This window comes from Petaurus breviceps, unplaced genomic scaffold, assembly GCF_028583685.1.
Source record: "Petaurus breviceps papuanus isolate PSGF00001 unplaced genomic scaffold, PetGlider_PUasm1.0 174, whole genome shotgun sequence".
Classification (NCBI taxonomy): Eukaryota; Metazoa; Chordata; class Mammalia; order Diprotodontia; family Petauridae; genus Petaurus; species Petaurus breviceps.
In genome coordinates this window covers 75,578,887-75,592,046 of record NW_027185761.1, presented here as the reverse complement: position 1 = coordinate 75,592,046, position 13,160 = coordinate 75,578,887, and the positions used below count along the sequence as shown (strand labels likewise).

Sequence of the window (13,160 nt, the reverse complement as noted above, 5' to 3'; positions counted from 1 at the left end):
CGGGGTGACTGTTCCCTGCGGATTTCTGCGAGCACCCCCAAGGGGCTTTGTTATTCATCTTGGAAGCTGAAACAATGGAAAGTGGCGCGTCTTGGATGAAGTTGTAGCTGTTCTTTCCGAAATGATCCAAAAAGTAACTCGTAATGATTTCCAGGCTTGTTTTCAGAGGATTTTTCTTTACCTGTTTGGGGAGACAAAAATCTTAGCTCCGTGAAAATCAAGTTTTCCTAAGACCTTTTTACTAAATGTTTTCATCTTTGCATTTTTCCAGTTTACATCTTTACTCCCCCCCCCCAATTGGAAGGAGAACCCCTTTATCTGACTGAGACCGTGTGGAGCAGTGGGAAGGGGCTGGACATGAAGCCCGAGGACCTGGCTTGAACCCTAGCTCTGCCATCCACTACCTGTGTGGCTGTGGAGTCTCAGCAACTCATACTTAAAATGAAGGAGTGGTTCAGATGGCCCTCAAGGGCCCTTCTATGATCTTCTCATCCTATTGTCAAAGGAAAAAGATTAATCCTGTACTCTTAGGCCCAAGTCCGACAACTTTAGTTTATTTGACGTTATTCTAAATCCAAGTTCTTTCTAACTTAAAGAGAAAAATGTCCAAATGGACAGGGTGCCTCCCAGACATGTCCTACCTAAGGACAATCTATCTGAGGTGACATTTAGAAGGGCACCACTGGGGATTACACGGGAGACCCCAACACTGGATCTTCTAGGCTCTCCCAAGGCGAGAGAACTGACCTAGCACAATTCAGAGACCCCTCCCCAGAAAGTGAGCCACCAGGGGCCATGATCCTTTTCAGACACAGCTCCATAGAACGTAAAATGTTTACACCTGCCTTAGTGGAAATGCTTTAGGCCCCATTGCAGAGGTGGTGGTGGGCTGCATAGGGAGAGAAGGAGGCTCCTAACCCAGACTTTGAAATCCCAACTCAGGCCTGGATGACTTTACTTCCTTTGTCCATCTCACTCTGCTTTAGAGACATAGGGAATCCCCAGTTGGCACATTACAGTTACGGAGCAGACTTAATTATATTTTCTGCTTAATGGAATGAAAGTTCTTCTAACTGGAAAATACTGCCATGAAACGCAGTAAAGACCAGAAGTCTTTATGTCCAGAAGTCCTGCAGCCTTCCCTCTCAGTGACTTTGAACTAGGGGGTATAATTGTGTAATTGACAGGCTCTTTATTCCCGCCCCCAAAGAGAGGATACTTAGTAACCACGAGCAAAAGGCGGAATATACAAGTAACCTCTCCGTTTCATACTCCTTGTCCACCTAGCCCCTCCCATGGACTATCTCATAGCTGGTGTCTTCCTCTCCAGGCCACCTCCCACACAGGGGCCAAATGGATATTCCTACCCATGACTCCCTCCTGTTCATAAGGCTCTAGGAGAGGCAAATACAAACTCCTCTGACATTTGAAGCCCTTTGTAACCAATCTAATTGCTGAGCTTGGAGACCAGATCTGGCCTCAGAAACACGCTAGCTATGTGTTCCTGGGCAAGACACTTAGCTTTTCTCTCAGCCTCGGTTTCCTTATCTGTCAAATGAAGGCACTGGCTTCTAGGGTCCCTTCTATTTCTACATGGATGATCCTGTGAACCCCCTCTCCTTCACACGCTCTGCTCCAGCTCCTCCGACTGTTCTCAGTATGACATTTCCTGACCCAGCTCTGCACAGGGATCTCTCATACCTGAAATGCATTTCTTCAGCTTCACCTCTTGAAATTCCCTACAGCTCCCAAGCCCCCTCCCACAGGAAGCCTATTCTGACCTCCCCCTCACTTGTAAAAGCTAGTTGCCCAAGAATTTATTGGATATGTATAGGACTCAGAATTTCCTGACACTTACACATTGATTCCTTCAATGGCACATAAGCCATGGATTTTGCCCCATAGGCAGGGAATGTTTCCTTTTTGTCTTCACATTCCCAACATCTCTCACAACCCAGGCACCTAGTAAATGTTTGGTGGCAGTACCCACATGCACTGCACTTGTGCCCTGGGCACCTTCCTGGCAGCACCCCACCTGCACCCTGGGCACCTTCCTGGCAGCACCCTGCCTGCAACCTGGGCACCTTCCGGGCAGCCCCTGTCTGCACCCTGGGCACCTTCTGGGCAGTGTCATAACCCGGGCCCAGTTGCACTCAGGGAGAGCAGCCACCCCTCCCTCTCCCAACTTTAAGTGCCCTACACCCTTAAAGTCACATACCTTGTTTTCCCTATAAAGCATTTCTATATGCAGAACCTTCCGTAGCTCATTCCTGTTGTTTATGCTGTGTTCACCTCGAGGATGTTCTTGGTCCATGACAAGGCTTGTTTTTTTTAAACCCTGGAAGAAATTTAAAATTTAAAATTTAAAACCCTGGAAACATTTGGTTGATCCCTCTCCTCAGCCCAGCCTCCTGCATCCATCACAGGGTATGTACTCAGAGTCCCTGAGGCAGGCCCAGAGGCCCCTGCTGCCCAGAGAAGCTCTGGAGGAGCCCTGAGCAGCAGAGACATCCGTCTAAAGACCCCCCACCACTACTTACTTACCAGTCATGTGACTATGCCGTGTTCATGGTCTGAGAGAGTCGGCCCTCTGCCGACCTAGGCCTGCATCTCTCCCTGCGAGTCTCCACAACAACTCCCAATCCCTCCTTGTCCCAGAGGCTCCTCCTCCACCCCCTCAGTGTAGATGCCTCATGCCCGAAAGCCCCAGTAAAAGTGGCCAGGACTCTCTCATTTGTTCTTTGTACCCCAGGATCATGCTTGAAACCTCATAAGAACTTAGTAAATGCTTCCTGTGTTGGGTCACCTTACCCTGCCCCCACCTCCACCCACCCAAGTCCCTTGTCAGTCCCTTCTGCTTAGAGGGCAATCCCTCCATAGTACCCAAGTTTTGCTTTCAAGTGGCCTTTTGTAGCTATGTGATCAGATCAGATACTAGCACTCACTAAGCTAGATGCTCACTTTTTTATATTTATAAAACCATTATGAGAAGAAATGATGGGAAAATGATGTAAGAAGGAAGGAAATTACCTGACTCTCCCAAATTCCCTTTGAACATTAAAACAATGCCCAAACAACTTTAGGGCAGCAGAAATAATAAAAAGTTGGGTTAAAGAGGTCATCCAGCCAAAAACATCTTGGGAGGATGTGACCTACAGGCTGGTGACCTGGACAGAAGTGAAGGGGCAGAAATACAAGACCTGGGGGTAGCTGTATTGGGGGCAGCCTCAGCTTCCAGAACTTTGATCCTGCAAACCAGTAGGGGTCTGTGGTTGATGTGGAAGACTAAGGGGGGTTTTTTCCCCCAATTTATTCGAACACTTAAATTGTGCCTCTCAATTTCCTTTTTATTTTGTAATGCAATAAAATCAGTATCTAAATTGTTTAAAATGTATTCCTGAGAGATTGTTCTATGTAAAATAAATGTTACTTAATTGTAAAAAAAAAAAAAAAAGAAAAAGAAAAAAAGAAGACTAAGGGGGCAGGGGGTGAGGCCATCACTGGTGCTAGGTGCAGGAACATTGGTGGAGGCAATCCCAGGCTGGGCGAGGGGAATGAGGAAGAGTGAACACAAGCCAGTGAGTGCCACCACTAAAAGAAGGTGGGGGCCCTTCTGTGGATCCTCGCAGGAGATGGAGTTCCTGGTTTCAGTTCCAGGGCAGAGGGGTGGACTAAAGCTTTCAGCCTCGAGGGGGACTGCAGGAAGTAAAAGAAATTGTGGTACCAGCATTGCTCAGGACCCTGGTCATGGCTCATGGGTGGAAAGGAGTAGCTGAGGTCACTTATAGACCAAAGCATGAGTCAGTGGAACCATGACCACACCTGGCCTTAAATTATGGAACAATGGAAGAACCAAGAGATCAAAGGCCCCCAGATAAAACCAAGAAAACAACAGCACAAAAAACCTGAAGCCTGAGACATTATCCCTCATTCCCCAGGAGCAGAGCCAGACTTTAACATAAAGTCAACAAGCAAAAAACAAAAAGAACTTGACCATCAATAGCTAATATGGTGATGGAGAAGATCAGGTTTCAAATTCAGAAGAAGACAAAATAGCTTTCTATAAAGCTTCAAAGAAAAATGTAAAATGGCCACAAGTCCAAGAAGAGTTCTTGGAAGAGATTTAAAAGAAATTTAAACATAAAATAAGAGAAGTTGATGGGGAAATGGGAAAAGACATAAGAATCATGCTAGAAAATTTTAGAAATATGAAAAAAAAGCCAACCAATAGGAAAAAGATACAAAAACCTATGGAAGAAAATAACTTCTTAAAAATTAGAATTGGGCAAAGGAAAGCTAATGACTTTAGAAAACATCAAGAAATAATAATAAAAAAAGAAAATAGAATTGTACATAAAATATTTCATTGGAAAAACAACTGACCTAGAAAAAAGGTCAAGGAGAAATAGCATAAGAATGGTTAGACTACTTGAAAATCATGATCAAAAAAAGTCTAGACACTGTACTCCAAGAAATTATTGAGAAAAATTATCCTGTAGTTTTAAAGCAAGAAGAAAAAATAGAAATTGTAAAAACGAACAAACAAAACCACTGGTCACTGCCTGAAAGAGATCCTAAAATGAAAACTCACAGGAACACTATAGCTAAGTTTTAAAGTTCCTAGGTTGAAGAAAAAATATCACAAGCAACTAGGAAAAAAAATATTGTGGAGCTACAGTTAGGATAACGTAAGATTTAGTAGCTTCTATATTAAAAGACCAAAGGGTGTGGAATATGATATTCTGAAGAGCAAAGGAGCTGGGTTTGCAACCAAGAATAATCAACCCATCAAAGTCGAGTGTAATGCTGAAAGGGAAAAAACGAATATTTTATGGACTTCCAGATATTCTTGAGGAAAATACCAGAATTGAATAGAAAATTTGATTTACAAACCAGGAGAAATATAAGAAGGTAAACATGAAAGACTAGTCATAAGAGATTTAATAAGGTTAAACAGTTTTCTTCTTATATGGGGAAATATCTGTAACTCTTATTACGGTAGTTAGAAATAACATACATAAATAAAGGGCTTGATTCTGATGGGATCTTAAAAAATAAAATTGGGTAGGGAGAGGTAAAATAGAAGAAATTATGTCATGCAAAAGGGGTGTAAATGGAAGAATTTTTACAACAAAGGGGAAGACAGGGTAGAGGGTGAATAGCACAAAAACCTTATTCACATCAGAACTGGGTTAAAGAGGGAATAACATGCATCTAGAAGAGTATAAAAGTCCTTTTAACTTACAGAGAAATAGGAGAGTGAGGGGATAAGGGAGGGACTCAAAAGGGTATGTGGGTTAGGGAAGCAGTGGTCAGAAGTAAATTGAGAGAGACAGAGAGAGAGCAAAAAGAGACAGAGAGAGAGAGAGAGAGAGAGAGAGAGAGAGAGAGAGAGAAGGTGGAACAGTGGGGAAAATAAGATGGAGAGAACTGCACAACTAATAATTATAACTTTGAATGTGAATGGGATGAACTCTCCCATCAAATGGAAGCAGATAGTAGAATGGCTCAAAAACCAGAACCTGACAATATGTTGTTTACATTTTAAAACGAGACACACACAGAGTAAACACAAAGGCCTGGAGTAGAATTTATTATGCTCCAGCTGATGTTTAAAAAAGCAGAGATAGATTTTGGGGGGTGGAGCCAAGATGGCGGCATAGAATCAGGAAAACTCACTGAGTTCCCCTTATAACCACCTCAAATACCTATAAAATATGATTCTAAACAAACTTTAGAGCTATGGAACCCACAAAGTGACAGAGAGAAACAAACCTCCCGCTGAAGGCAGCCTGGAAAGAAGGTTCCATCTGCTCTGGGAGCAGAGCCCGGGCCAGCATGAGCCCTCAGTTTTAGTCCCAGGGTGGTCCCAACCAGCGAGGTTGAAGGGACTTTGGGAGAGTGGATCACCAGCAGCTGTGGCGGTTTCCAGAATTATCAACCCATAAATGACAAAGGCAAAGTAAAAGGTCAGTGTGGACTTTGAGAACAAAGAGACTGAGAGTGTGGCCCAGGCTCTGCCCCTGGAGGGAGAAGCAACGTGGATGCTTCAGAAGTCCTGGCCTGCAGATCGTAGGGGGACCAAGTGACCATTCTGAGGGGTGATCACTCTTGCTTTAACCTGCTTCGATCTGAATTGCAGTCCTGGGTGGAGGTCCTGGGGTGTGTGACCAAGTGCCAGAGCATGTGAAGGTTTCAGAGAAGGCACCCAACGAATAGCTCTGGCAGCTGCAAATTTGGGACAAAGCTCTCCTCTGTGGAAGCAGAGTTCTACTGTGGCAAAAAGCTCAAAAGTCAAGTAATTGAGTGGCAACATGAGCAAGAAAAGGAAAAACAGCAGTCCAACTTTGGATTCCTTTTTTGGGGACAAAAAGAATCATAGCATGGAACAGGAGGAAGACAACAAAGTCAGAACTCCTGCACCAAAAGCTTCCAAGAAAAATATGAACTGATTACAGGCCATAGAGGAGCTTAAGAAGGATTTTGAAAACCAAATAAGAGAAGTGGAGAAAAAATTAGGAAGAGAAATGAGAATGATGCAAGAAAATCATGAAAAGTGAGTCAACAGCCTGACTGAAGAAAATAACACCTTAAAAAACAGACTAACTCAAATGACAAAAGAGGCCCAAAAAGGCAATGAGGAGAAGAATGCCTTAAAAAGCCAAATTTGCCAGATGGAAAAAGCATTTCAAAAGCTCACTAAATACAATAATTCCTTCAGAATTAGATTGGAGCAAATGGAAGGTAATGATTTTATGAGAAATCAAGATACTATTAAACAGATTCAAACAAATGAAGAAAATAGAAGGCAATGTGAAATATGTCATTGGAAAAACCACTGACCTGGAAAATAGATCCAGGAGAGAGAATTTAAAAATTATTGGACTACCTGAAAGCCATGATCAAAAAAAAAAAAAACCTAGAAATCATCCTTCAAGAAATTCTCAAGGAAAATTGCCCTGATATTTTGGAACAGAGGGCAAAATAGAGGTTGAAAGAATCCACTGATCACCTCCTGAAAAAGATCCCCAAAAGAAAACTCCTAGGAATATTATAGCTGGTTTCCGGAGTTCCCAGGTCAAGGAGAAAATATTACAAGCAGCCAGGAAGAAACAATTTGAATGTTGCGGAAACACAATTAGAATAACACAGGATGTGGCAGATTCTACACTGAGGGATAGAAAGGCTTGGAATATGATATTCCAGAGGTCAAAGGAGCTGGGATTAAAACCAAGAATCACCTACCCAGCAAAACTGAGTATCATGTTTCAGGGGAAAATATAGTCATTCAATGAAATAGAGGACTTTCAAGCTTTCTTGATGAAAAAAACAGAGTTAAATAGACAATTTGACATTCAGATACAAGAAGCAAGAGAAGCATGAGAAGGTAAACAGGGAAAAGAAATCATAAAGAACTTATCAAAGTTGAACTATTCACATTCCTACATGGAAAAATGATAATTGTAAAACTTATGAAATTTTTCTCAGTATGAGGATAGTTGAAGGGAATATAAATGTATATATATTTATATATACATATATATGTGTGTGTGTATGTACATACATATATATGTCTATATAGAAGGGTATATGGGTTTATGAACACATATGTAAGTATGTGTATATATGTGTACAGCTATACATAGACAGGAGCACAGGATCAATTGAATAGGAAGGGATGATACTTAAAAGGTGAAATTGAGAGGTGAGAGAGGAATATAATGAGAGGAGATGGGGGGAGACAGGATTGGGTAAACTATCTCATATAGAAGAGGCAAGGGGAAAAACTGTTTCGATGGAGTGGAAGAACAGGAAGGCAAAAGGGAATGGGTCAACCTTACTCTCATTGAATTTGGCTTAGGAAGGGAATGAAATAGACACTATAGGGTATCTTGCCCTGCAGGAGAGTAGTGGGGAAGGGGATGAGAGGCAGGATGATGGAGGGGAGGGCAGATTGAGGGGGAGGGTAGTTAGAAGCATACACTTTTGAAAAGGGACAGGGTCATAGTAGAGAATAGAACAAGTGGGAGGTGGGATAGGATGGAGGAAAATAAGTCATGTCAGTCTTTCACAATATATCCACTATGGAAATGTTTTACATAGCTACACATGTACAACCTATGTTGAATTATTTATCTTCCCAGTAAGGGTGGGTGACAAGGGAGGAAGAAAAAGAATCTGGAATTCAAAGTTTTAAAATCAAATGTTTAAAAAAATTATTATTATTATTTTTACATGCAACTGAGAAATAAGATATACAGGCACTGGGGGATGGAGATCCATCTTGCCCTACTGGAAAGTTGGAGGGGGGATGGAAGAGGATATAGGAGAGAGATTGGGTGAAGTAGTATACAGTGGGATCGCTGTTTTGGGGTGGTGGGTTGGGGAAGATGGGGAGAAAATTTATAACTCAAAATCTTGTGGAAATGAATGATGTAAACTAAAAATAAACATAAATTTTAATTTAAAAAAATTTTAAAAGCAGGGATAACAATGCTGATGTCAGACAAAGTTAAAGCTTAAATACATTTAATTAAAAGAGATAAGCAGGGAAACTACCTAATGTAAAAAGGTACTATAGATAATGCAGTAACATTAATACCAAACATATATCCACGAAATGCTACAGCAACTAAATTCCTAAAGGAGAAAGTAAATTAAAAATGGACATGGATAAGTATAATAGAGGGGAACGTCAGCCTCCCCCTCTTAGAGGCAGATAAATCTAACCCAAAAACAAATAAGGAAGAAGTCAAAGAAATAAATAAAATCTTAGATAAAGTAGATAGGATAGACATCTGGAGAGAACTGAATGGGAATAGAAAAGAATATACCTTTTTCTCAATGGTATGCAGCACCTTTACAAAAAAATGACCATTCATTAGGGCATAAAAACCTTATGATCAAATGCAAGAAAAATTAATCTTTTCCAGATCATAATGCAATAAAAATTACATTTAATAAAGGACGATGGAAACAGAAATTAAAAATTAACTGGAGACCAGATAACCTAATCTTTTTTTCTTTGCTTTTTGGAGGGCAATTGGGGTTCAGTGGCTTGCCCAAGGTCACATGGCTAGTTTTTTGTGTTGTGTCTGAGGCCGGATTTGAACTCAGATCCTCCTGACTCCAGGGCCGGTGCTCTATTCACTGCACCACCTAGCTGCCCCTCAGATAACCTAATCTTTTTTTTTTCTTTTTTTGCCTTTTGGAGGGCAATTGGGGTTAAGTAACTTGCCCAAGGTTACCTGGCTATTTTTTTTGTGTGGGTGGTAAGTGTCTGAGTCTGGAACCAAACAGGTCTTCCTGACTCCGGGACCGGTGCTTTACTCACTGCGCCACCTAGCCACCCCACAGATAACTTAATCTTAAAGAATGAGTGAGTCAAAGAGCAAACCATAGAAACACTAAATAATTTTATTAAAGAGAATGTTAATAATGAGACAAAATAACAAAATTTATGGGATGCAGCAAAAGCAGTAATCAAAGGAAAACTTACATCTCTAAATGCTTACATCAGTAAAACGGAGAAAGAGCAGAGCAATGAAATTTATGCAATTAAAAAGAAACTAGAAGAGCACCAGCCCCAGAGTCGGGATGACCTGGTATCAAATCCCGGCTCAGACACTTAGTAGCCACCCAGAAACACCTGGCCGTGTAACCTTGAGCAAGTTACTTAACCCCGATTGCTTAAAAAAAAAAAAGAAATGTTAGCTATAGCAGTAAGAAAAGAAAAAGAAATTGAAGGTGGGCAATGATGTAATGTCATTTGATATACTTGGAAAATCCTAGAGACTCAACTAAAAAATTTAATTGAAATAATTAATAATTTCAGCAAAGTAACAGGATACAAAGTAAACACACACAAGTCATCAGCATGTCTATATATCACCAACAAAGCCCAGCAAGAGGAGATACTAAGAGATACTTCATTTAAAGTAATCATGGACAATATAAAATACCTGGGAATATACCTGCCAAGACATACCTAGCAAGTATATAAAATGTTTATACGATATATATAAATTATACGTAACTTTTTATACAAATAAAATCAAATTGAAATAATTGGAGAAATATTTTCCATTAATGGGGAGGCCAAACCAACGCAATAAAAATGATGGCTCTGCCTAAACTTATTCAGATTCAGTATCATCCCAATTAAACTACCAAAACATATTTTATTGAGCTAGAAAAAATAATAACAAAATTCATTTAGAAGAACAAAAGATCGAGAATAGCAAAGGAATCAATGGAAAAGAAGGCGATTTAGCAGTGCCAGATGGTAAGCAGTATTCTATGACAGTAATTGTCAAAACTGTCTGGTCCTGGTAAGAAATAGGAAGGAGAAGCAAAAATGGCTGGAAAGCTAGAAAGCAGTGTGGCGGAAACTAGGACTAGACCAGTATTTTATAGCATTCACCAAGAGAAGGTCAAAATAGATACATGACTTACCCAGAAAGGGAAATGTCATGAGTGAATTAGAAAAGCTTAGAACACATTCCCTATCAGACTTATAGGTAAGAGGAAAATTTATGAATAAACAAGAGAGCGTTGTGGAATATGAAATAGATCATTTTGGTTACCTTAAATTAAAGAGGAGGTGTACAAATAAAACCATTGTAGCCGCCAACTAGGAGGAAAGCAGAGAACGGGGTGGGGGAGGGGATTTTATAAGCAGTTTCCTAGACAAAGAAAGGCCTCATATCTCTAAAATAGAGAGAAGCAAGTCAGATTTATAAGGACAAGAGGCATTCCACAGCTGACACATGTTCAAAGGATAGGAACAGGAAATTTTTGGAAGGAAAAATCAGAACTGTAAGTCATATGAAACAAAACCACTCTAAATCATCATTGATTAGAGAAATGCAAATCAAAACAACTCAGGGGTTCTACTTCCCACCTATCAGATTAGCCAATGTGACAGAAAAGGAAAATGACAAATGTTGGAGGGGATGTGGGAAAACTGGGGCACTAACGCAATATCTGTGGAATTTTAGAGAGCAATCAGGAATTATGCCCAAAGGGCCATAAAACTGTGATGCCCTTTGACCCAGAAATGCCATTGTTAGGTCTGTTTCCCAAGGAGATCAGGGAAAAGGGAAAAAAATCTATATGTTCTAAAACATTTGTAGCCAGTCTCTTTGTCATTGCAAAGAATTGGAAGTTGAGGGGATGCCCACCCACTGGGGAATGGCTAACCAAGTTGTGCTATGTGGTCATGATGGAATACTACCATGCTGTAAGAAGTGATGAGCAGGTTGTTTTTAGAAATACATGGAAAGACTTGCACAAAATAATGAAAAGTGAAATGAGCAGACCAAGAGAACATTGTACATTGTTAATTGCAGTATCATCTTAAGAGTAACCATGACGATTCAGCTCTTCTGAGTGATGTCAACATTCAAGTCAACTACAAAGGACTGGAAGGAAGAAGCTGTCCACCTCCAAGGAAAGACCTGTATATGGGAATCCGTACTGTATGGTCCCATGCATGTGTCTATATCAAATGCTGGCCTTCCCTGATGTGGCACTGGGAGGGAGGAAGAGAGGGAGACAACTCAGAAATCAAACCATACCCTCTCCCCTCCCCCTGCTAGTTTTTAAAATCATTATGAGAGCAGTCTCTATGTGGCATCCTTACTGGAAACATGAGAAGGGAAAAGGTAGACACTGGCCATTGATTGTCCACACTACCCCACAAATGCATAGGCCCACAGCCAACTGACAGGTCTAGAGAGAGTAAGTTACTGTCTTGGTGGATTGAAAAAAAGCCTTTTTAACTCAGCAGAACAAAGACAAAACTTGGGGACTCTCCTTTTGGGTTAAGATCTTACAAGATTTCGTGGCAGATCCAACCACAGAGATAACTGTTCAAGGATGCTCTGAATATTAATACAAAGAGATGCATGATGCAGGAAGATATACACTCATCCAAAGGGTTTACCAGGCCCCTGGAAGATGTTTTGTGCAAAATCCCAATAGAATAGAGGTCCCCCATGTGAGGCAGTCCCAGACATCCCTGTTTGTAGATGATATTGTGCTGATTGATAATCCAGCTTCCCCAACAGGGCCATTCCAGAGAGGTGACTTATTCTGATAAAATCAGTGCATGAAGAATGCATATTGCCCAGATAATGGACTCATTAGGCATCTCACTGAGCGTGTTAATTCACCAGTCTGTGTATTCAGGATAGATAGACAGATAGATAGAAAACGTACTATGTATGTCTAGGGGTGTGTGTGTGTGTGTGTGTGTGTGTGTCTTGGAGCAACCATGCACAAGTACAGTGAGTTGATCCAGAGTAAAATCAGAGGAAATGGGACTGGGTCAAATTTTTGGGGAATATATAACCCTTCCTTTGCACACCTGCTCATCTTTTCAGCATTGATAGTCTTTGAAAGCTACAGAAAGCATGACTCCCATCTCAGAAGAATCCAAGTCACAGCTGTCCCAAAGGGCCATAGGAAGGTACATGGCAGGTGCCACAGTGGGTGCCCAAGGCTGTAGCACATTGCCAAATAATGACCTGAGCATGAGAAACCTCATCAGAATCTGTGACACGTATGAAGGAAAACATCTGTGTGTCCAATGGAGGGAGTAAGTGTGTTCTACTAATAGCCATGAAATATTAGGAGTGCCACAGAAGTACCCTGAAAGTCACAATTGGAAAGATCCAACCCTGATCTGATGCAAGGACCCCCAAGGTGCTGATCACAACCAGAAGATGTTGCCTCCATGTGAAGAATCCCACTACAACCAAGGAGGCTGAGGCTGGCTCATTGCCTGAACTCAGGTGATCTGAAAGTCCACAGGCTAAGGCAAATCGGTGTCTACACTAAGTTCAACTTTAATATGATGAGCCCCCAGGAGCCAGGTCCTGGCTGCCAAAGGATGGAAAAAACCAGCCCTAGGCCAAAATGGAGCAAGTTGAAGGTCCTATGACAAGCAGACAGGGTCTGAGCCTGGGAGTAGACCCTTCACTTCCAGTGTCAGTGAGATAGGAGGGAGGAGGAGGAGGTAGAGGAAGAAGAAGAAGAAGAGAAGGAAGAGAAAAGAAAGGAAGGAAGGAAGGAAGGAAGGAAGGAAGAAAGAAAGAAAGAAAGAAAGAAAGAAAGAAAGAAAGAAAGAAAGAAAGAAAGAAAGAAAGAAAGAAAGA

General features: G+C 41.3%; 1 protein-coding gene across 1 annotated transcript in view; it reads right to left on the bottom strand.

Annotated features, from left to right (window-relative positions):
- Positions 1-13,160, bottom strand: part of MINDY4 (MINDY lysine 48 deubiquitinase 4) — a 135,371-nt gene that overhangs the window by 116,657 nt on the left and 5,554 nt on the right. The window contains exons 3-4 of the mRNA XM_069084589.1: positions 2,219-2,338; positions 8-181 (exon numbers count right to left, since the gene is read on the bottom strand). Coding sequence (XP_068940690.1) covers positions 8-181; positions 2,219-2,338 — 294 coding nt within the window. The remainder of the gene's footprint in view (positions 1-7; positions 182-2,218; positions 2,339-13,160) is intronic.